The sequence below is a fragment of the Oryzias latipes genome, chromosome 10 (genome assembly GCF_002234675.1).
Source record: "Oryzias latipes chromosome 10, ASM223467v1".
NCBI lineage: Eukaryota > Metazoa > Chordata > Actinopteri > Beloniformes > Adrianichthyidae > Oryzias > Oryzias latipes.
In genome coordinates, this window is record NC_019868.2 from 14,099,395 (window position 1) to 14,121,368 (window position 21,974).

The window sequence follows — 21,974 nt, forward strand, 5'->3', positions numbered from 1 at the left end:
AATTCCTCTTGCTAGTGTTCATAGAATTATCACTCAATTGAAAGGCCAAGAAGAAAAATCAACCTAGTCCCTTAAGAAGGATGTTTTTGCTGTTTGAAGGGAAATGTGGAAAACAAATCCTATTTGAAGCTGGCTGATAAAAAGCTTCTCAAATTATTGCTAAAAAGTGTTTTCTGAATGAAAAACTGCAAAGAGAAAGTCTAATAAGTCCTAAAGAAATTAGTCTGACGTATCAATTACCTTTCAATTGTTTGCTTGCCTTTGCATATAAAATAAAGACTTTTTGACATTAAAAAGGTGTCTATTTACTTCTTTCATGCATGATGAAAGTTGATATTTTGTGAAATCAAGTTGGGAGAGGTGAAGGCTTAAGCTACTTAAGTTAAAAGAAATTATTCTTTGTTCAATGTTAAGCACAGGCTTCCTTTTGATTTCACAACAATCTTAAAAAAAAAAGCCTTAGAAAAACATCGTCATTATTCAGAAACCGTTGCCAAACCGCCTTGTGTTGCTGGAGAGCTGTAACGTTAATGCCCTGGGGTGGTCAAATGAAACAACACCACCCTGGAAACTCTAGGCACCGTGATGACAGTGAGCTGTGACACACACACATAATATTACTGGAGATAGAAAACGAGTTTGTGTAATGAAACTAAACGGGTCGGAGTGTAATCTGAGAGTGTAGACACGCCCCTGCGTTCAACAATCATCCGTGATAAGAAGATAGTTGTTACCCAGTCAATGTGCCGGTTGTTAATCGTCGCTGTCCCATAAAAAATCGACACCCCCCAGGCTGATAGAGGGTGTTAATCCAACAATATCTGTGTCGAGCTTTATACTTGCCATGTCACCTCAACACTCTATCCTGACATAATTAGGCAGCTCGAGTCTATCTGAGTTAATTTATATAGTTTTCGCGAATCTTCCTTATATCACAGAAGAGTAACTTTGGGTTACTCTTTGAACGATAATTAACACAAGCGTTCAACAGCAGGCCAATGCACCACAAGGAATCACTCAAGACCAACTAACGCTGCCTTAACTGATCACAAAACGATTATGATCCCACAGGCAAACATTTCTACTTAGCAAGTATCATGTGTATATCAGGAGATGTACTCGGGTATTACTCCGCTGGCTTCCATCTAGCTTTGAAAGTTTTTTTTGTTGTTGTTATGGTTTGTTTTTTTGCGACACTACTTAGTCCTTTACCACAGCAAGGAGCGTCCGCTAACGGTAATTACCTGGCTAACATGGGAAGCTTCCACACTGGCACATACCCTTTTATTGCGAACTCAAAACTCTAAACGTATGACGTTCGGCTAAAAAGTGGCCACACTAAAACCTACACAAAATGTGTAGGTTTTATCAAATGTGTGTTTTGTCTTGCCTGTTGGGGTGGTGGTCGTTCCAGTCCTTCTTGGGCTAGCCGCTAGCAAACGATTTAGCTCACTTGCTAGGCCGACATCAGAAACCCGGAACTGCTCAGCTCTTCCTCAGGTGGGGCAAACAGCCAATCAGGGATTAGGGGCGTGGCTTCCAACAATTTCTACATTACTTTTAATATATACGATATGATTCCGCAGTTCTTACACGTAAGAAGTATCTCAAAAGACGTATTTTTATGTAAAAACATTTAATATTTACGTTATCAACTGTGAGTAAATACATCTTAAGTACAACAAAAACTTACACAAAACATTAAGCTTTTTGCTTTATTATTATTGTTATTTTTATTACTAATTTTGTCATTAGTAGTAGTAGTAATGGTAGTTGTAGTTGTAAGCTATTTTCTTTATTATTGTTATTACTATTATTGTTATTACTACTATTGTTATTATTATTATTAGTAGTAGTAGTAACATTAGTAATAGTTGTATGTATGTATAAGTATCAGAATTATTTTAGTACAATATTCAAAGCACACCAAATGGATATATAGTAGGAGTGTTTACTGGCATGATTCTTCCAATACGATATGTATTGCGATACATCTCAAGTGTCAGACGTAGAGCATCTGGAGCCCAATACAAAGCTCAAGAATCCCCTTTTTCATATGGTACTGGCAGCAATGTGGCACAGAGTTTTGGTTGGGTACTCATCCTTAGCACAAACTAAGGAGTACATGTATCGTAACAACCAGAAACTGTGAGGTTGAATGAACATTTAGCTTTTAACACAAACTGATTCTCTGGAGATCTTGTTTTGTTGCGGTTTAGAGCAGTTCAAAGAGGGCCAGTGTGCTGTGCTGCAAACTAGTCGCCTGGGTTTTGGTGGAAAATAAGAGTCAGATGCTGAAGGAGGCATATAAATAATTAAATACATATCGTCTTGACATTTATTAGATCTTCGATTGAAATATCGCAATACATCCCTACACCCCTACTACTTAGTGTAGTTTACATACATGTAAAGAAATTTTTCTCAAATACCAAAGAATATAACAGTTTAACTATGTCTTCTAACAGAAGAACCAACACAACATAAACATTGAAGTATGAAAAAAATAAAATAGGAACCTGCTAATTAGAAGTAATATTCTTTTTAAACTGGTACGTTCCATTTATACATTTTTAATTTTTCTCTTTCTTTCTTTATGATTGTGTTTTTGAATTCTGTCTTTGAGGAGTTTATCCCTTTTTCTGTCTTTCTTTTTCTTTTCTTTTCCTTATTTGAAAATTTTCTAAATAAATCATACATATATTTTTAAGTCAGCTTCTTTAAAATTATGTGTTATTAATTTTTATTTTGCTGACTATTTTCATTTATGTAAATATATTTGAAAAATGTATGGTTTATGATTAGGTTTATTATATATGTGTCATTGGAAAGCAAACTTGAAGCATTAAAGATAAATAATATCTTATAGTCAAACTCAAGGCCCGGGGGCCAAATGTGGCCCACCATGTCATTTCATGTGGCCCGCGGGAGAAAAAAAAGTTTTTAATTTCTTAAAATAAAATGTTTCTTTAGTTGATTACATATTATTTATGTGTAGCTCCTGTTGTAAAATTGTCATCAAACCATCAGTTGGATGCAAGGCTGTGTGCAGCCTTTCTTTGTAAAATGTTACACGTGTAATACATGTTCTTTCTAGCTCAGTTTATGTTATTTTTCTTTATTAACTTTGATCCATCATTAATGGAGTTATGTGGGTTTCAATAAGTGGACAAAATGTAAAAGGATTTAATGCTAGAGTAACAAGCAAACATGTTTTCTTTGGAACTGTAATTGACACTTTAAAAAGTTCTAATAAATAAGTCATGATTTTTTTTACATTAAGGAGTAGTTACATTTATTTTTCATTACATTTAGTTTCACGTATAAGTCATATCTGGCCCTTTGAGGACAACCACTATGCTGAAGTGGCCCTCAGTGAAAATGAGTTTGACACCCCTGCTCTAAGGTATGTTGTAGATCCTTCCAAATTATAAAGACAAAAGAATAATCCACAAAAAGATGTTATAGCCGTTCTCCATGTCACTGACAGAAAGAGCTTTTTTTTTTACTTTAACAAACAGGGAAAAATCGACAAAAATAATCTTTACTGGATAATATCTAATTTTTAATTCTTTGACTACCTATAAGGTTATAAAAAGATTGTATTCCATTAACTTTTTCTTAAGGGCTCTGTTTACATTGGTTACAGTATTTGCAGTTCTCTGAGTACTAATAAACCGGTTTGTACACTTCATATCAATTAATGTCAACAATGTGGACTTCATGTAAAACCAGCTCTAACTTTTTTTGAGGTACAACTGTGTTTTTAACTATGAAATGATTATATGTCTACCATTCTTCTTTATCGTCAAGTAATGGATTTACATTGTTAATTTTAGTATCATAGAAGTTATGTAAATATAAAGTTTGGTTTTTGTGCAAAATGTAAGAGTTTTTGCACTATATCCAAGTTTGAAGAGAAAAGTTGTGGTGGAATTAAGTCTCGCGTAACAAAACTTGAGAAAATTGACTTATTGGACTGAAGTTTCCCAGCAGACATTTCACTAAGAAATTTAGGCCACCTTTTCACCAAACAGATGATTTAGGAATATATTCCATAACCTATTTTAATTCATACTTCAAAACTTTAGACATTCACTTTTTCACTGAAAAGTATGACAAACTTCTAATTTAAACACTTTTACTTGTTTTAAACTGTCAGAAAGGTACTAAAATGTCTGTTATAGTACTTTAAAATGTAAAATGTCCATTATTTTTGATTTAAGGGTGGTTGCTGGTTGCTCCCATTGGAAAATTCAGAATTTTTTAAACTTACATTACGTAGTTTTTACAATTGAATTTTTTAACATTAGTGCACTATTAAGTCTACATTTTGAAAACTAATCATAAAAGGAGAAGTTTTGCAAGGATTCGTTTTCTAATATTTTGCACCTGACGCAAGGTAAACGAAGAAAAAAAAAGGAATGACAGTTTCTAAGAAAATCTTGACAATTTCTGGATAAACATAGAAAAATGACTCAGATTAACCACACACTAAACAATGAATGCTAAATCTTTGTTCTTTTAAACGAAAATAAATACAAAAGATACTTTTTTTCTTTCCATAACAAAGAATACTTTTTTTATTTAAGGAACTGAAAAAAATGACATGACAGATTTTGCATTTGTACATAAAAGTTTAAAAATATGTCATCATTTACAACAAATTGCTGAGGTACTTTGTTACAGAGGTTTTTTACAAAACACCAAAAACTTTTAAACAAATGCACCCATCTCTCCTCACTTCAAGTATGTTCTGCATTACTTCATGTCCATAAAGCGTATGTCCATGATAAGCAGAGTGTGTCTGGGGAGAGGTCTGGGTGCTGGGGATAACACTTTCATCACCTGTGTCTGAGTGTCAACAAAAGTTACCACAATAAAACCACACACAGGAATCTCCACAATGCTCTTTCTTGCACCTTCGTCTCCGTCGTCAACGCTGCTCACGCTCAGAACATGGTACGTCAGGTCTCTCCCTGGTGTGACAGGCACCAGCTTTAGCTGCGTATCGTCCTGAGACATCCCTAGAGGTAAGCACGAGTCTGGGATAGACGGTGCACCAATTTTGTAAATGCGGACGTCAGAGAAGCGCACCTCATAGGAAAAGGGGTAGTAGGACACTCCACGGAATCCATAGAAATACTCGCGGATCTTTTCATCCCTGGTGTCCCGCCGGCACTCTTTGGAGCGCTCCACCACCCCCCCAGACTTGGGCAGAAGTACAACTCGCACAAAGTGGGGCAGGTCGCGTTTAAGCTCATTGTAGAGCCTTTCGTGGTCCAAAACCAGCACCACATCCACCTGAAAGGTGGAGGCACAGTGGACCAAAGCCTGGTATCCTGAACCCTTCACCCAGCCGCAGGTGTTGATGATGCAGCCTCCTACGCTGGCCTTCCTGTTTACCTCACAGCGCTGGGAAAACATCTCAGCGAGGCAGGATGTCAGCTAACCACAGTGATAAAAACACAAAAGCAGTAGAAAATAACAGCATAAATGATGACAGCCAATGACAAACATAAAATGACTGTATATCTACAATCTTCTAACCTTGTTATAAAGTTTAATGTTGGTGCCTGGAGTGGTGGAGCCAAAGTGGTAGACCAGAGGAGCCTGGACAGAGAAGCCCTCCTCCACATCCGCCGGCCGTTCAATGCACAGCGCTGACACCGTCCCTGGTACTGACACCTAAGAGAGAACAAAGTTTAGTCACACCTTACTGTAAATTCATTACACAATGAAATCTGAACTGTTCAACATTTACATTGCAGGTTTACAAAGACAAATAATCTGCATCCTACAAATAAAATAATGTACTTTTTGTAACAGGAAACAAAAAAAAAACTAACAAATGTACTTGCAGCAAGTCATTATACAGAAACACATGTTACAACAAGTAACAGTTCAACCATCTTAGAAGTACAATAGCTAAAAAAAAAAGAAAGAAAGAAAAAAAAGACCAATGAGCAACAAGATTGTGACTAGTGTTTTGGTAACTCCTTGACATTCAAAGATGATGCCTAGAAAACATTGAAATTAGTCATTGATGTACAAATATCTCAAACACACATTTTTGATTTATCACTGAAAATATGCAGTTTTTTTATATGAATAAATGAAACCAAATACTACTTAGCATTATGGATAACAGAGGACAAGACGATTAATTTTCAGAACTAACAAGTGATAACAAGCTTTGTTTCTTAATTTAAACCATTTACATTGGGAAAACTTTAAAAACTATAAAGATTAGGTCTGCACAACTTGTCTTATACTATCTAACACCATTCCCTGGACTATAGTAGCGAGGTTAAAACATTTAAAGTTGTGCAACTTTAAATGTACTTACACCACTTTGTCCAACATCCAGTTCCACAAGGGTTGGTCTCCTGCCAACCCTGACAGCGTAGTTGAGAAGCATTCGACACACTGTTGACTTCCCTACATCTGTGGGACCCACCACCATCACCTGGAAAGCCAGCAAATATGTATTTGTAATACAAAATATACAGAGAAGTTACATTTATAGGGGGGGATTTTAGCCATCTGGCTGCTCCTCACCCTTGGTCCCCTCTCATTTTCCCGTTCTGCTTGTTTTCTCATCTGTTCCAGGGCAGCGTGGGTGTTCAGGTAGAGCAGCATGGGAGTATCTTTAGACACATAGGCCACCTGAGGTTAAAAAAAAAATAATAGGTGATGTTTCGAAGTTAATATGGAGAACTGGACAGAAAAGACTGATTATTTATTTCATCCTAAACTCACCTCTGGCTTTCCATGAAGATTCACACTGCATCCTTGCCAGGTGAAAACAGCTATTTTGGATCCTGGTCCAAACACGTACTTCTTGTTGCGGTTCAGTTCTGAACCGAACACTTCAGCCAGTCCCGACAGGAGTTCCAGCTCCACTTGCTCCGCGGCCTCTCCTGCTTCCACCTCAAACCGAAGCTCGGTCTCCTTCTCCAAGTCGAATCGGGTGCAATCTTTGCCGTTAGCCGGAGCATCGTCGCTAGTTTTTTCTACAGACTCTGTTGCCATCGCTGTAGAAAGAAACGGTGTTATATAATCATAACAGGGTGCAACATGTAAAACAACAATATCGTTAAGTTAAAGGTAAATGCAACATTAATTAATAAATGGTCAAACAACACACGACAAGGCAAGCTAACTGATGATTAGCAGGAAAGGAAGAAATGTGGGGTTTTATGTCGAACAAATATAAATAATAACAGAGATCACCTAAATGTCTTCAAATTTGCTTAATGAATACAAAACTGTATAATTCGCGTCCTTATACTGATATATACAAAGCTTAAGCACAGAACCAAAAAATTGTGTACCCAGTGAGATGTTCGTCGCAGGATGATGACGTCAAGACTCTAGCAACCAATAGTAAGAAAGAACAGCGTTCTCGCTCGCTGCATTGCTGCCCCCTCGTGGTTGTGATTTATATTTCGTGATTTTTCTATAAACTGATTCTGTTTTGATTCCAGGGGCCTCATTTATAAACGTTGCGTACGCACAAAAGAAGGCGTACGCCACTCTCTACGCAATAGTTGAGATTTATAAAAAGCAAACTTGACGGGAAAATGTGCGGTCCTTCACGCAAGCTCTGACCCAGGCGTACGCACAAAAACGGATGAAATGAGAAACGGCGACGCCGTCGGCAGATGGAAGAAACACGTGAAAGTGAAAATGACAATACTGCCTCTGATAAATAACATGAAGACTTCACAAAGCAAGTCTTACAATTAACAGCCTACACGAACACCCGTTTGATCGATCAGCAGTGAAACAAACAAAAAAATCAAACAAAAATTACAACAGAAATTCAAATGAGCACATATTTGCAAAAAGAAAAGTGAAATATGTTCTGCAATATTGGCATGTTGTGCAATTCATCCTCATAAATAATATAAATAATATAGTTAACAGAACGAAATAATGTACACAACTGATATTCCCGTCAATGTGTCCGTCTGGCGGAGCAGATATAGGAGCAATCAGACAGACAGATGGATAGATAGAGAGAGATGCATTAATTCTCCACTGGGGAAAGTTGTTTTCATAGTAAAATATTTCTTCATAAGCTACAGAATTATGGTATTCATGCATATGCCTTTATTTTGTTTTATTTTTCATGAAACAATGTATGGCGTTTGTCTCGACCATTCAGAAAGCAACAAGAAATTACATTTGCGCTGAACAATTTCCCATTTCCACGTCGATTATTCCCGACATCTGTAGCTTGTCAGATGTAATTAAATGGAGGGAAATAAAATGCCCCATCACAATGCGTAATGACGCACAATGGCTGATCTTGCTCTCTTAGAAGATGTGGCAAATGGAAGAATTCGGAGTGAACGCATCTTTAGACAGCAAGGAGACTTGCTGGCAAACGAGGACGAGTGGCTTATGAGCCGGTTCCGACTTCCTCTGCGGGCTTTTGGGGGTGTGTCACCCGGTGCATCTGGCGCGTGGGTGTCCCCCTCCGCCTCAGTCACCACTCCACTTAAAAGGGATTCCCCAATTATTGCCGCCAGTCTCTCATCAGGAGGGGTCAGCTCCGGTGTCCCCCCCCCCCCCCACACACACACACACACTCGTGGCAGACACGGGTGTGTGTGTGTGTGTGGGGGGGGGGGGGTTCAGCGCTAGACGTTTTTTTGCCTCGACTTTGATGTCCGACCTTTTCTTTTTTATTTCGGGCACGGTCCGAGGTTGTGAGGCTGCAGCATTTTCGGCGTCTGCCGCCGTTTGCCACTCACGTGCCTTTTTGGCATTAGTAATGCCCACACTGTGCCCTCCAAACAACATTATTCTCCTCTTTTCCACCTCGCCAACGATAACTTCTACTTCACATTGAGTGAAGTTACGTTTTTTTGATTTTCTCTCCGTGTTTGGCATGGTTTCGCAATCAATGAATATTCATTTGTGGGCGTTTCACGGACTATTTATGGGCAACTATGGGCGTGTCATGTAGCCGCAAAAGCTGCGCAGCATTTAGAATCGGTTGTGATTTATTAAGGGAAAGATGCGTAGGATGTGCGTGCGCACGGTTTTATAACTCCGAATATTTCTGTGCGTACGCACGTCCTATGTTTCATCCGTACGCCACTTCTGACGCAAATCCTACGCAAAGTTTTATAAATGAGGCCCCTGGTCTTAACTGTGTCTGGGCAGAATCAGACCCTTTTTAAGGAAATATATTCATCCGTGTTCAAAATTAGCATACCCATACTTTAATTTATACTTGTCATGGCTGGATGTAAAAAATTAACTACTGCCATATCTTACAATTTGGACTTATTGGAGTAAAATTGAAATATATCAGGTATCACTCCCATAAAAAGACTAATAACCATTATGACAGGCCAGAGGGAAGAACAGTTTAACAGATGGACCTGTGGAAAAAATAGGGTAAATTCCTTTTTACACTTAAACATAACTTTACATATACATTTTTTTAAAGAAATCTGATGATTTTATTAGCAATGATGAATGGCCCATTTTACACCATATATGAGAATAAGATATCATGCATCATTGAAATTAGGAACTGAATTTCTGAAGAAAACCTGCTGCATTTATCTGTAATATTTTGTCCTGTAATCACCAGTCAAAAAGTAAAAAAAAAAAATCACTTTTTTGGAAAGTATTTAATGGCAGGGCCAAATGTGTGTTAATTTTAACCAAAGTAAAAGCGTTTTAATGATAGTAAATAAAAATGAAATAAAACATAAATGGAATGATTTTCCCTCTGATGTATTTTCTGAAAAGTTTCAGCTTTATTGCTAGTTTATGAAGCTTTTTCTTTTTAAATTTCTCTCTTAGACAAAAAACAAACAAAAACAACAACAGATTATTTTCTTTTATTAATAAGCAACACCAATAAAAAAGGCACAAAAACTTTCAACAAAGATTTGAAATAGCTGAGATGATCCACTAGGTGGCAGTGTGTGCCCAGAAGAAGTCATAGGTTGGAGCTCAGTTTGTCAGAAGAGGGACTGAGAAGATCTCCTTCATCACTCTTCATCATTATGCTTCCACCAATCACATTTCCTACAGATGAGAAAGATTTTTTTAAACATCATATTATGTTATTGTTCACCTTTTGGCTCATCCTGTTAGGGATTGCCACAGCATCTAGAACACAACAGCTCTTTAAGGCCCTCTCCAATGAACATAGTATTTTTAACATGTTCTTGTACATTTCTGTCATAATGGAGGACATATAACGTATTGAAGATTAAAACTGTGTTTCTTTGTTCAAATCGTGATGGATCAGAAGCTGATAAAAGTCCAGCAGTGTGAAAAAGCTCATGTGTGACAGCATCTTGAATGGGCAGGCTAAAGTCTCCCTGCTACGCTCAAATTTTGATGCATCCACTTGCAAACAACTGGATACATTAATGTCTTCATTTTCCTCGTCTGAGTTGGCATCTGGCTCAAATCTGTACGGTTGGATGGCTGTGATATTGTTTGCCAGTTTTGTTGCATGGGTAATGTTGGGTTGGGCTTGTGAGCGGCTGTAAGCTAGCAGGAGAGAGTGTAAACAAAGGAATGACAGGATATCAGCGTAGGGTTACGTCAACAGTCCCATCCACAAATCTGAGGGATGTTTCTAATGAACTACTGCTGCTCTGCAGAAAGTGTCTTAAAAAACGACACAGGTTTCTTGACTTGGGCTAAAAACAGCATCAGCAATCATAATTAAAAGATCGCTGGAGAGACTTTTAGGACCAACACAAATATAATTGGAGTGGGACCTTTAGAAACTCATCCCCAAAACGCTAATTTTCTAAATTTTAGCTCAGAAATGTGATAATATTATGAAATACACAGGGAACATTTTAAATTAAAATCCTTGTTTAATGTTGACAAACCTGCACGGCCACCTATTCAGTCTTCAAAGCATCTTTGAAAGCAGCAACTACATCATCAGGTTGGGGGAACTTCAGCTTTCGAGGTGGACCCTTCTTTATCCCCGTCCACAAAGAGGTTTCTACAAAGATCAGACATAGAAAACATATTACCAATAGCAGCAAGAGATTGTTTCAAAATCCTTTGCTGTTGGTATGTGGAATACGAGCAGAACATATTCAGAGCTCCTTAAATAATGCTGCTAAAAACTGGGTCGCTTTAGAGCAGGGTCTTCCCTTGGGCACCAAATGGCAGATTTAGTCTCGGATGTGCTGTCTCATCCTCTTTCACCTTTGGCTCCATCCAGCAGAGTGATCTCAAAGCTGTTCCTGCGGGGTTTCTCCGGGTTGCAGACCACCGTCAGCTCAGGGCGGGCAGCCAGGAGGGCAGACTTCACCTCCTCTGCATTCCGCCCGTAAACGCGTCAGCTTTTACTGCCGAAAAGTAACATATCCATTAATTCAGTGCTGTGGCGGCTTTCATTAAGGGAGATATTCAACATTTTGAAAGCAGAAAAGCAGATAAAGGAAGCCAGTGTTTGTTGGTTCCAGTGTTGTGGATATCCTCACCAATGTTCAATGAGCACCTTCAAACCAGCCTCTTCATGGGCATTTTCTCCTCTGGCCTTTTTCTCTTCAGTAGAAGTTTTGTCTTCTTCCTTTTTAGCCTCTACTTTGCGTTTCGTCCCTCGACGACCTAAATATTCATGTTTGAAAGGTCACTTGTAATTTTAAGTCATCCTTAGATTAATTAATGGAAAATGCAGTGTACATCATCATGTTTTTTTAAATAGTAATTTATCCAAAAGGGAAAATTTTAAACAAACAACATGATGAAGTCCAGAGAAACACATCCAATTTAAGCTGAAACCTAAAAGTTCTTATTTCCCTTAACCTGTTAAAATGTATATTTATTTTTAACCTTCTTTTTTTAAACTACACACTTGCCTGCTTTGGACGCCATCGCTGTTGTTGGGTGTGCTGTTTTGCGCGCGAGCGGCTTTCTACTTCTGGTGTTGTTTTATGGCGTATTGCATACAGCGCTGAGGCGCATTACCGCCACCTACTGGTATGGATACGGGCGAGCAGATTCACTCTTCGTCTAACTTTAACTATTCCCTTAAATCGTTACAGCAAGAATAACAGCAAGGCATGGTCTCATGTATGAGCGAATGGTCTCAACCACAAATCCACTTTCAATTAAAAGAGTCTTAAAGGTGCACTTAAGATATTGACGACTTTGTTTTAAAATGGAGCTATAATGGATTGGGTTTATCTGTGCTTTTCCAGACGCTCAAAGCACTTACAATGTGTCCATCATTTTTTCACTCCTCATTCATACTTAGTGACGGTGAGCTACGGATGTAGCCACAGCTGACAGACTGACAGAGGTGTGTCTGCCAGTTGGCACCTATGGCCCCTCTGACCACCACCATAGCATTCATACACCAGTGGAACCACACTGGAAGCAGGGAGGCAGAAGTGTCTAGCCCACGGACACAACAGTTGAGGGGGAGTGGAGATCGAAACGCTGACCCTTTGATTATTGGCCGACCTGCTAAACCGCCTGAGCCACTGCTGTCCAATATCACTCCAATAAACTCTCCATTCTCTCCTTTGTTTTCTATCTTTCATGCTGAAGTTGTTTTCTTTTTTACTAAACCATAAACGAAATCACAAACACAAGAGCTTTGTTTTATAGGGGTGTGACAAATAATCAACTTAATTTGTAGTTACAGAACAAAAAGGAAAACAACTCAACTTTTTCATAAATGAAAAAACAAAGAGCTATATTGCAACATCTGTAGGTAAATTCTCTGCTTGAAGTTTACACATAATAGCAGGTCCATGAAAGGAATTGCTTTTTCCTGCATTTGTATTTGTATCACAGATTTAGTAACATGTTCTAAAAATTCAAACAGGGGTTTTTCAAATTGGACACAGAGACCGACTTTTTTAATTTTCTGGACGATATTTTTAATCTTATCCCAGATGAAGGAATGTTACTTTTTCTATCAGTGCATGTGCAACAAGTTGTACTTTCGGAATTGCAAATAGTTTTCATAATCTCCACTTGTTTAGAGCAAATCAAACAAACAGGAAGAAAGTGACAGACAGGAGCAACAGACGGATGTCTCTGATTACTCCAAAGTCAAGAGTAAATATGTTGTCACCAGAATAGCATCCCTCTGTTTTACTTTTATGGGCAGAAAAAGTGGCTTTATTGTCCAAAAGACGTCACAAGATGCGTTTGTTGCCAGAATGAAGTCTCAGAAGGAGGAGGAGGATGGGATGACTCAAATGCTCATCTAAACCCTCTGCTTTTGTTCTTTTGTTTCCAGCAAACTGTAGATTTCCTCACGTTAGCTACGCCCTTTTGTCCAGCCCTTAATGTATTTGTCTGCGATCACCTTGTTTACCTCTTGTGAATCCCAACAGGAATATATACATCAAATCTCAGGGGCCTTATTATTATTTCATTTGTCTGCCGGTCTGTTTTGGATGTCTGTTTTTAGCTGTGTGTAAACCTTCAGAGGATTAGACAGACTGATGAACCCTCTGAACGCCTTGCTCTTCTATATTTTTTATTCATTATTCTTTATTTTGAGGGACTCTTGGCTAGGTCTGTTGCCCCCACACATCACAAATCTTTGTGGGTATTTTATCGGTACATGAAAATACACGCAGTAAATGAATTCACATCTCATTTTCATAAAAAAGCTCATCATCTCCAAATGTTATGGGCAATTTGGCTGATTATTGGGTGTTAACTGTTGTTGAAGAGAAGCCAAAAGAATAGTCACCACATCTTCTGTACATAGAGTCGGCAAACTCACTGTTTGACAAATAAAAATATAAAAATTTGGAGAACTGGTTAATTTCACTGGTTAATTAAAGATGGGTTCACCTACGGAAGAGCTGCTGAGAAGACATTACAAATTGCCAATAAAAAAAAAATACTAAGTAATAATAAAAAATGATATAGTGAGGGACAAAACAAGATTAATTAATATGTAATTTAAAACTTTTTTTGAAGATTATTGATTGCTTTCAGTGTATGTGTTTATAATTCTGTAAAAATGCTGCTGGTATAAATTTTATTTGAATTTAAGTTGGAAAAACAGAGCTAGGACTCGATAAGTTGTTAAACTTCATCCAAAACCTTTTTCAAACATTGCATCTCGCTAAACAGCTGTTTATGATGTTTATTTTTTATTTTATTAGTTCTAAATAAATTAAAAAAAAAATGTTCCTAATCATTTCTGATCTCTTTGGTCTTCCATCTTTTAAGATGGCAGAAAACTGAATGTAAGAGGTTCCAAATTATGCAAATAAAACAAAATTAACTGTTTTAAAATCATTTTATTTCAATAGGAACAAACGCGTAACTTTAATCTTTGTATCAAGTGGACCAATTTTTTGTCACATTGACACAAAGCACATATGTTTTGTGTTTTTGGATGAGGTTGAGCCTTTTTTTTACCTTGCACCCTAATTTTCTGTGTTTATAGTTTACACCCGGGATTAAAAGCTCTGCACAGAGAAAAAAAACAAAACAAACAAATGTGCAACTTTTTGAATTTCCATACTCTATTTTTTATATGTCATGGTATGTCACAGAAATATTGAGAAAAAAAAGTCAGGTTTGCTTGTGGATTTTAACACCTCATCTTGGCATATTCCCAATAACTAAAACCATTTTAATTTATCACAGCTGTATTTTTCAGTCAGATTGCTATTGTGGAGACACTTTGATGAGTGAAAAAGATGTGATTTACATTTGCTGGATTGGCTTCATGCCCCACTTTCTGCTAAGACACTTTCATGGTGCAAAATAAAATGAAAAAGTCTCCTTTTGTTTAAACTGTGGGACAACTGCGAAAAAGGTTTTATTGTAAGGTCCTATGTGCCATTGTATTTTTAATGTAAAATACTTTCTTTTTCACACATAAAATGCATTTAGGATCATTTCAGTCTTTTCTCAATGCAGAGACATCAAATTGTAACAATGTTAGTTTAAAGAAATTTTTTACAGTTCACTCTGTAACTATTTCCATTTTCTCCAGAATGTAGACTGAGGAACATTGAAATGATCACAAGAAATGAGCAGTTTAGATGCTTGGTGTATGTTTAATGTAATTCCTCAAGTTTAATATATTCATGCTGTGGGAGGCAAAGGATCTATTTAATCCTCCAGAAAGTCTCCCAGCCGGCGTCCTTCCTTTCTTGGACCGTCTGACGTCCATGTGATTCTGGGTTCATCCTCTGCAAACAACACATGTGAAGGTGAACGTCAGCAAACACGCAAACAAGCACGTCAACTCGGACTTGCACAGCGCGCATAACAGTTTTGGGAACGATAGGAGGAGAGATGTGCTGGAGTGAGGGGGCTCAAGACAAAGCCAGTGACAGCAAATCAAAAGCAGAAGAGGAGAAAAAAAGAAAGAGGAAGGAAAGTTGATGCTTAAAAGGAGGATGCGAAAGCCGGGGAGAGATTGAGTAGGCATGCTGCATCAGAGAAAAATTCTCCAGTAATGACTTGCTTTTGACTCCTGCACAAAAAAGAATAAAAATCCTGTAACCGCCCATGAAACTGCTTTACACAACAAATTGTGTGATGGCCAGGAAAGAGGAAGCAATGGCAGCAAACTGGTTCTTAAGTTTGGGATCTGCAGGCCCTTTACTTAAAACAAAAAAAAATTAAAAAAAAAAATTCAAAAACAGCTTTACTTTGCTATAAAGGCTGTTTAAACTTAAGAAAACTACCAAAAATCTCTAAATTAGCATTTTAATTTCATTGTTTTAATGCAGCTATTAAACGTTAGCATAAAATAGGTACCAAAAAAGTATTTTTAACAACAATTATAATCAATGAAATGATTGATGAAGAAACATTTTACAAAAATGAAAAACGTTTTTGTAAAATGCATCCATTGCTAAATATTTTGTCTGAAAAAACATTTGTTTGACATGATGCAAAATGTATAGAGTGATGCCGTGCATGTGCGTTAAGTACAACTCCGCATCTGAAATAAAAAATGCACAATCATGATGCTGAAGAAAAGAAGCATATCTAGTTTTAATGCATTCACATTTTATCTGATCCATTTCTGGTTTTGCTGTTTTAGTGAGTTCACAGGGTCAGATTGCTTCCTGCCTCCGAGCAGTTGCTAGGCAACCATGCACAGACTAAGAAAAAAAAAAGAGTTGGCCCAAGCTGAAACTCAGTGGAGTAACAGGTGCCCTTTTTGGGCCAGTGTGTGGAGTATTTTCAGAGAAATCTGCAGAATTACCAGGATTTAAATTGATTGAACAGCTAGACAGAGCCTTGATTTGTCACTGATTTGGACTCAATAAAAGACCAATCTCCTTTAAGCCGTGTCATTCTCTCAAGGATTAGTTGGGATAGAGAGAGTTTCAGCGTTTTGACTTTTCTTTGCATATGTCTCAGTTGAAACTGTTCATTGCAGTAGATATAAATAAAAACGTGAGCAATTTTCAAGCAAGTTCTTAAAAAATAAGGAAATTTCAGCGATACAAATGTTGTCACCTTTAATTCTTACCAGGGCTACTCTTTCCGTGATGCAGGAAGGATGAATGGAATCAGTTAGGTCTCCATTTTGGGAACACCGTATATTTAATCTGGATGTTGGTGGCTCTGTCTTTTTTGCACACGTGTGTGCACATGAACTTGCACACACATGCAGGACTGTGATCATCACCATAATGATTGCAATGGTGAGAGCTGGTCTGTTGAGGGGGTGTGCTGATTCCGGGACACATCAACACATTTTCATCCTGGTGTGTTCCCTCCCTGAATCACATCTCAGCCCACCCACTGAACCCTTAAACACACACAGACACACACACACACGTACACACACACATACCAAGAGTGAGAAATTATTCATCTGTATTCATAATGCTGTGCGCCCTGATATAGCTGTGTAACTGCACATGGTGAGAAAAAAGACTGGGGTGGGCAATTACTGTCCATATTTGTTCAATTTCCTCCTCTTAGAGCGCACGTGAGCCTCCTGACACAGTTCACAATTGCGTGCACAGATGCGGAACAGTCACCAATCTGCTTGGTGTTAAAATTGCGATCCAAGGATTTCCAAACATTTTATCATGAAGGTGTGAAAAGAAAAATCCCTGATCTATGGATATCTTTGTGAAAGAGCTACCATAAACTGGAACTCCTTTTTAGGTTCTTTTATTTTTTTACATTAAAAACACATGACATTGCTTTTGTTGTTTGATCTTTCCCAAATGAAGCTTTATAAGATATTTTTTTGCTTGTTCTGTCAGCAAAATTGTTTATAAAAGACCAAAAGAAAAAAATGTGAAAAACGTTTACTCTCCTATTTAAACTAGTACTTAATTGTCAGTTTTTAAAGTTTTGCCACATTTGAGCTGTTTATGGTTTTGTATTTTCATCCTTATAGGGAACAGTACACAGTGATGACACGACAAGAAATGCCTTCATTTCTGTTTGTCTTTATTTTATAACAAAGTAAAACACTTTAATAGCAGTTATTTTTCGTGGAAAAACACAGAACCACTCAACATCAAGTATCTTCCATGTTCAAATCAGAAACTGACAGTCAAGATTCAGGTTGGACAGATATTTAACAAGTGACACTGACAGGGAACACATGTCATCCACAAATAATGACCTAGTTTGACCTTCATTATTAGTTAGGATGAGAAAAAAGCGGTGACCTAAAGGGTTACACAACACAGAGAGTGGTGCTGGACTCAGGTGGTTTCTTTTATAACCTGCTCCAAGACCCTTTGGGTTGATCGCCTTTTAGACTTTTGTTCAACTTTAGAGAGTGATCAAAACTTCTTCTGGTCATTTGTCTAAAAGCTTCAAACATATATACCAATAAAAAATAAAAACACACAATCTGAGGAATCTGAGGAACTCCCTTAAGTGTTGTGTCCAGGTGAGTTCTTAGATTAACTGAGACAAACAAAGATATAAAATGAAACCCAGTCCCACATTGAATTTGCCTTCTTTTTGCGCTCTAATCATATCCATATCATTTTTTATCACTAAAAGCAGCCGTTTAATAAAAGTACAAATCCAGCTAGTTTAATATACAATGTACAGTGGATGTATGTACATATGTGGTATTTACAGTAAGGCCAATATCCACGTGAGATTTGCATGTCTTCATTTCCCTTATGTACATTATTTTAGTCTAACCAGTTTCATTTCATCTGATAATCCAAGTTGAGATGAGATGGCGAGCGCTGACTCCTGTGCAGCTGTGATGATGCGCCACAATGTCTGCATTGTTTACTTTACTTTACCTTTATCATGCCACGAACTACAGAGCAACTATCAGCATTGATACTTTGCTCTTCTCTAATTCGAATCATCTAACCCTTGCATCTCTTTGTCTCCTTGCCTGTCTTCTGCATCCGTGTTGCTCCTCCTGAATGTCCAGGAGAATAGAACTAGCATACAGTTTTTAGTTGGAAGAAAAAAACCAAAAATCAGCAGAAGAGATCAGAGTCAAAAGGGACTTTGGAAAAGAAAGCAGTTCAGCTGAAGAGGAAATGGAGGAAAAATGTGGCTACAGAAAGGGAGAGCAGGTAGAGCAGGGATGGGGTGATGGTTGAGGAGGATGATGAAGGAAAAGCTGCACTGTCATAACTTGGAGCACACTCCAGCTCAAAGCAGCGGATGGAGGAGTCTTCATTCCCATAGTTGGCCCAGTATTCTTCTGGTTCCAGTTTGGGGAGCGCTGCCTCATCCTCTGATAGCTCATACTTTGAGGGAATGACCTCAGAGGGGATTTTAGGGGGGTACTGAGGCTTGATCGGGGGGAAGGGGAAGGACTTTACTCCTTCTGTGCTCTTTTGATAGGAGGACTTAGATGCAGATGCCGGCTTGTTCTTGGAGAACCACCAGCGGGTCTTGGTGCTGAATGTGGTTGTGGTGCTTCCAGCCAGAGAGCCTGGATCAGGCAGAGGGCAGTTGGCAAAGTCCATTTCGCGAAGGAATCTAAGGTCCTGGCCCCGGCGCTGAGTTGGTGAGATGCACACAAGCTCTGAAGAGGAGATGCGAGCCTTGCGAAACCACTCCCACAGGGCACGGGCCTCACAACCGCAGGACCAGGGGTTGCCGTTAAGGCGGAGGAACTGAATACCCTGAACGTCTTTCATGGTCTGGCCTGGCAGCTCAGCTATGGAGTTATTGAACAAGTAAAGGATAGTTAGGCGGCCCAAATCACGGAAGGCCCGCCGATTGACCTGCCGGATGCGGTTGTCATGGAGCAGGAGGCGGTCCAGGTTGACCAGGCCTCTGAAGACATTTTCAGACAGAGCACGGATACGATTTCCATGGAGGAAGAGATGGGTCAGGTTGACCAGATCAGAGAACAGATCATCCTGCAGGAAGTGGAGTTGGTTTTCCTGTGAAAACACAAAAAAATTCATGAAAATGCTGAAGATTTGTTTGTTTTGTAAAATCAATTAAAAAAAAAATCAGTTATTTGGTTTTACAATACAAATCAAATTTTCATAATTTCATCTTAAGCTCAGTTTGGATAAATACAGGTTCCATGACTACAAATTAAACATGATGTAGTATTACCTTTTTGCAACAGGTTTTCAGAAAGAAAAAAGTCACTGAGGCTAAAGCAATCTTTAAACATTTGCAGTACGGTAAACTCCAGATCAAGTGAATCAGATACTTTCATTGTATCAAATTCGTCAATGAAGTAACTGTAAAGCAAACGTTTACATTTTTATATGTGTTCATGTTCTCTTTACCTGCAGGTACAGAAACTGCAGGCTATACAGTTTGTGGAAGATGTCATGGGGGAGAGTTGCCAGCTTGCAGCGGTGCATGTGCAGGCTCTGCAGCTTCTCCAAGCCCCTAAATGCTCCACCTTCCAGGTGCCGCAGAGAAGGATTGTCACCCAGATCTAGCTCCTCAAGTATTCGGAGGTTACTGAAAGCTCCAGCCTCAATCCATGTGATGTTGTTTCCATACAGCCAAAGCACCTGCAGAAGAATTTAGTGAGACATGAATGAGGACATTTTTTTTTTTAAATGGGATGGGACAAATAGTATTGGGGAAAAAACAGCAACACTTACTTGTGTCTCAAAGCCGAAAGAGTCTGCGCGAAGCTCTGTGATGCGGTTGTTTTGCAGGAAAACCCGTTGTGAGTCGTAGGGCACACCAGCTGGCACTATGGTGAGGTTCTGGGACTGACAGCTGACCGTCATGGGCGTGGGGTAACAAACACATAATCTGGGGCATGCAGAAACCCCGCCTGGCTTCACCACCACCAGCCACAGAACCAACCACAGTATCAGTCCACCTGGAGAAAAAGAGAAACAAATGTCGATAATTAATGCTGGGACGAAGACAAAAAATTGTTTATTTAAACTGTACGAAGGAGGGATGCAGCAGCGCTTGAGTGGCAGACAAAGACAGAAAGGCTTTTTCCATCAGCTTTTTGTTCTGTCAAACCTGTTGTGATTCCTTTTTGGCTGTGCTTGCACCTGCGACTTGTTAAAGGGAACTTTGAGCTTCATATATAATTCATCAGGCTACATAACAGGAAGAAAAATAAATCACCAACTTATTCATAACCACATAATCTCTTCATGTGATGTAATCCTAGATTTTGAGGTTACAAATCTGTTTCAAAACACATATTTTTAACTAAAAAGTTGTAAAACAATAGATATGAGTTCTGCATATTTACATACAAAGGATGTTTCCACGGACATGCCACAGCAGGGGGCACATAAGGTAAGAAGATCCAGATACGTTTCAAATATCATTAATAATTTGGAAGCTTCTTGGTACAGCTCAGGTGGCTATGTACAGAAGTGGTCAACTCTGGAATTGTACAAGCATTAAAAAGTCATGAAGTTCCCATTCATTTTCTGTGCGTAAGATTTTCCAGCATCTAACCCCTTGACCCCTTGAAAGGTTGCACTGTGCGTGCTGCTGAACGCTACACAGAGTACCAGAGCTTCAAGTTACGAGACAAACAAGATAGTTTTCTAGAGTTTATTTCGTCAGATGACTAAGCAAGATCAGGATTAAAGTTTTAAGGTTGTGCGCGCACAGGTCAACCGATGGCAACTCTCGGTGCGTGAAAGCTATTTGGACAGACTGGATAAGCAAAAATCTAACCGTGGTGGCAAAAGCTTTGGTTATTTTGATCACAAAACGTGATATTTCGTGTTTGAAGACGTACCTAGGTCAAAGACTCAGAAAGTAAAGTTTTGCATTAAATAAAAAAGCATTTGCAACTTTAAAAGGTGTGCGTAAACGTAGTTTCTGCGTGTTTTACGCACCAAATAAAACCACATGAGTTGGGCTGTTTTAACTCAGCTTTTTAGGCGTAACTTGAACAGAATCGTGAGTTAAAAGCTGTCAAGATTCAACAACATCTCTTCAAGAAAATATTCAAGATGCTGAGTAACTTACTTTTAAAGTTGCGGGCGCTGGAAGCCCTCACGGAGCAACGAATCTCCATCTCGAACCAAAGCCGAAAGCGAGTTAGCCTGCGCAGCGTGGATGTGCCTGCTTGCTGCTATCTCTGCTGAGGTTCAGCTCTGGTGTCCGAGTCCCTGCGGCTCCACGCAGTGACATGCAAGAGTCCCTGGAAGCTGTTTATACCCGCGGTCGGCTCATCGCCCACCTCTGTGGGCAGCGCAGGATCCTCTCCGCGTCATCCGAGGAGGAGGGGTGGCTGCCTCCGGAGGAAACGACAAGAAAGGCAGTAGAAAGGGAGGGCTATCATAATGGTCACATGGCTCCGCTTTCCAAAAGAGATTCTATTTGTTTGCCATGCAATTTAGTGCGCTGGTCACCACAAGCCTGTTGACCCTTCTAAAGGTTAAGGCTTCCTTGGATTAATCTCAGAATATGTGAAAAGAGGCATCGTTGCTGCTATTCTTTCAAGAATAAACGCTACATTTTCTTACTACAGCAAGTCAGCCCAGTTGTTCATGTAAAACCAAGGTCGTGTGGGAGGAAAAACAGACCTAGAAGGCTGGAGGTGGGATGTGGGC

General features: G+C 38.9%; 3 protein-coding genes across 4 annotated transcripts; all 3 read right to left on the bottom strand.

The window, feature by feature from the left end:
- Window positions 1–4,617: 4,617 nt before the first annotated feature.
- Window positions 4,618–7,427, bottom strand: clp1 (cleavage and polyadenylation factor I subunit 1). Of its 2 annotated transcripts, none has more exons than XM_004073240.4 (6): window positions 7,338–7,427; window positions 6,763–7,037; window positions 6,562–6,669; window positions 6,350–6,469; window positions 5,551–5,688; window positions 4,618–5,448 (listed from the first exon to the last, which is right to left on the bottom strand). In XM_004073240.4, exons 2-6 carry the CDS (start codon window positions 7,033–7,035, stop codon window positions 4,762–4,764), a joined length of 1,326 nt encoding a protein of 441 aa, XP_004073288.1. In that variant the 5' UTR covers window positions 7,036–7,037; window positions 7,338–7,427; the 3' UTR covers window positions 4,618–4,761. The 2 variants fall into 2 exon arrangements, with proteins under 2 accessions (XP_004073288.1, XP_004073289.1); XM_004073241.4 differs by lacking the exon at window positions 7,338–7,427 and adding an exon at window positions 7,237–7,329.
- A 2,426-nt stretch (window positions 7,428–9,853) lies between these two features.
- Window positions 9,854–12,002, bottom strand: selenoh (selenoprotein H). The gene is made up of 5 exons (XM_004073269.3): window positions 11,868–12,002; window positions 11,490–11,616; window positions 11,212–11,354; window positions 10,884–11,002; window positions 9,854–10,059 (listed from the first exon to the last, which is right to left on the bottom strand). Exons 1-4 carry the CDS (start codon window positions 11,881–11,883, stop codon window positions 10,896–10,898), a joined length of 393 nt encoding a protein of 130 aa, XP_004073317.2. The 5' UTR covers window positions 11,884–12,002; the 3' UTR covers window positions 9,854–10,059; window positions 10,884–10,895.
- A 5,400-nt stretch (window positions 12,003–17,402) lies between these two features.
- Window positions 17,403–21,563, bottom strand: LOC101166142 (reticulon-4 receptor-like 2). The gene is made up of 4 exons (XM_004073270.4): window positions 21,388–21,563; window positions 20,037–20,263; window positions 19,710–19,943; window positions 17,403–19,349 (listed from the first exon to the last, which is right to left on the bottom strand). Exons 1-4 carry the CDS (start codon window positions 21,434–21,436, stop codon window positions 18,477–18,479), a joined length of 1,383 nt encoding a protein of 460 aa, XP_004073318.1. The 5' UTR covers window positions 21,437–21,563; the 3' UTR covers window positions 17,403–18,476.
- Between the last annotated feature and the right edge of the window lie 411 nt (window positions 21,564–21,974).